This window comes from Saprolegnia diclina, assembly GCF_000281045.1.
Source record: "Saprolegnia diclina VS20 unplaced genomic scaffold supercont1.1, whole genome shotgun sequence".
NCBI lineage: Eukaryota > Oomycota > Saprolegniomycetes > Saprolegniales > Saprolegniaceae > Saprolegnia > Saprolegnia diclina.
This window is the reverse complement of record NW_008246068.1, coordinates 985,480-987,560: the sequence shown is the minus strand read 5'-3', so window position 1 is coordinate 987,560 and position 2,081 is coordinate 985,480. Positions and strand designations below refer to the sequence as shown.

At 59.5% G+C, this 2,081-nt stretch overlaps 2 protein-coding genes across 2 annotated transcripts; one reads left to right on the top strand and one right to left on the bottom strand.

Moving 5' to 3' along the window:
- Positions 1 to 113: 113 nt before the first annotated feature.
- On the bottom strand, positions 114 to 942 carry SDRG_00313 (hypothetical protein; the record flags this gene model as incomplete). Its single annotated transcript, XM_008605785.1, has 1 exon — positions 114 to 942. The coding sequence occupies one exon, from the start codon at positions 940 to 942 to the stop codon at positions 136 to 138; it is 807 nt and encodes a 268-aa protein (XP_008604007.1). The 3' UTR covers positions 114 to 135.
- Positions 943 to 1,422: 480 nt separating this feature from the next.
- On the top strand, positions 1,423 to 1,897 carry SDRG_00312 (hypothetical protein; the record flags this gene model as incomplete). Its single annotated transcript, XM_008605784.1, has 2 exons — positions 1,423 to 1,796; positions 1,840 to 1,897. 2 exons carry the CDS (start codon positions 1,423 to 1,425, stop codon positions 1,895 to 1,897), a joined length of 432 nt encoding a protein of 143 aa, XP_008604006.1.
- Between the last annotated feature and the right edge of the window lie 184 nt (positions 1,898 to 2,081).

The following is a 2,081-nucleotide window of genomic DNA, read 5'->3' as shown; positions in this document are numbered from 1 at the left end:
GTTTGGGCGGCGCCGAGGAAGCCCGCGCTCTTGCGCCGGGCGCCTTGGAATGTAAATGCAAATGGCTTGTCGTTGAAGACCTTTTCCTTGGTGTTGAGCGCCACAAGCCCCGCGACTTGAAACATAATCGTCGAGCTAGAGACAGGTGTACATACACTTCGAACAATCGACAATATTGCACACAATATACCTCGGAAGCGGCGAGCGCTGGCCATTTTCAATGTCGAAAAGTGCAATCTCGAGGTACTGGGGCGACCCGACGCGCAGGACGAGCGCGTACCGACGCGTCCACGACTGCAGCGAGCGCATGCCGACGATCGAGGAGGCGAGGTTGTCGACGCTCTCGTAGACCCAGCCCTGGAAGACCAAGGCGCGCTGCTCGAGGAGTTGGATGCACTGGGCGGAAGCTGCGACAAAGTCCTTGTTCTCAATGTTCTTGCGGGCGACATCCATGGGCGAGAGACCGCGCTGGTTCTGAAGGTACGGCGAGACACCAGGAAGACTCAGAAGGTACTGCAAGACGTCGGTGGAGCCTTGGAGACAGGCGTAGTGCAACGCTGCGTTGCCCTTGTCGTCCTTGGCGTCAATGAACGTACCGTGCGTCAGCAGAATCTGTGCGCACTGCACGTGGTTCTTGGCGCAGGCCATCATGAGCGGCGTGCGGCCGTTCGCACCGTGGTACTCGAGCATGCGACCCTTGGCGTCCGGCGCGAGCGACTCGAGCAGCGCGATAAGGCCCGGCACGTTGTTGTCGCGCACGGCTTGGTAGATGCGGTCGTCCTCGGACCCGAAGGCTTCCTTGACCCACTTGAAGACGCTCGAGACGCCCATGCGCAGCTTGCCTTCAAGGTCATGGCTGGATGCTTCCATGCGCGAGCCCAGCCGGTCCATCTTGGCCTCGACCTTGGCCGCGATCGCTTCGACCTTTCTCTCGAGGCTCATGCTTTGCAACCAGAAATGGCCGCTCCACAGTCGTTGAAGCCAACGACCAACGTTCGTTATGGGAATGCAGATCCCATGTCGCATCGGGACGTGTAATCATCGGCATGTGCCACATTGCACCCACAGATCAGGGTGGCATATGCCATTCTGATATCGAACCACATCCAATACCAGAGGCGAGACCAGAGGCGTGATCCACACTCTAGGACCCGAGGGAATAGATAACAATATCGGCCCTAGGTGCTCGCTTCTTTGGCTGTACAAAGTGATGTCTATGGCTAGGCGAGGACGCTGCCGTGCGGGCGCGGTTGACGTCCTTGCTTACTTTCGGCGTTGACGTGGCACATGCCGAATGCAATGAAGAACGTTTGATTTGAATTTCATACAAACTTCCAGTGTATTTAAAATTCAGGTCGAAATGAGACGGTTCCGGCTTTCTCCCGGCAAGCCCGCTGAACATTTGCACGGGTCGCCGCCATCATGGGACGCCGGGCGCGACGGAAGGCGATGGCCTCGTTGAGCGACAGCGACCGCGACGACGAGATGGAGAAGGGCCATGGAAGCGAGAAGCATGCAGCGACCGTGGAAGACCATGCGAAGCGGCTGCAAGACCACGACTACCGGCGCGAGCTGCACGCGGCCGCGGCCGCCGTGCACGAGGACGCGGTCGCACAGAGCCGCCATGCGCGTCACGCCGAGCGACGCAAGGTCCGCCACGAGAAGGCCATGGAGCGCGAGCTGGCTCATCTCGACGAAGAGAAGGAGAGCTACGAAGCCAAGATGCTCAAGATCTACAAGAAGCACTCGGCGCGCCGCGAGAAGCTCGATGCCAAGCGCGAGCACAAGGAAGCCAAGTACCGCGATGAGATGGCGAAACTAGGCGAGCGCATGGCCGAGCTCGGTGTCGAGATGGACAAGCACGGCCAACGCGACGGCGCGTCGTCTGCTGCGATGATGAAGATTGGCGAAGAGATGGCGCGACTCGGTGCCAAGATGGAGCGAGCGCGCGGGCCGCCCTCGAGCTGGAAGAAGGAAAAGAAGGACCGCGCCTACCAGCAGAGCGGAGGCAGCATCGAGATCTCTGGCAACATCATCAACATCAAGACGGCCAAGGAACCATCCTCCTTCGCATCATCATC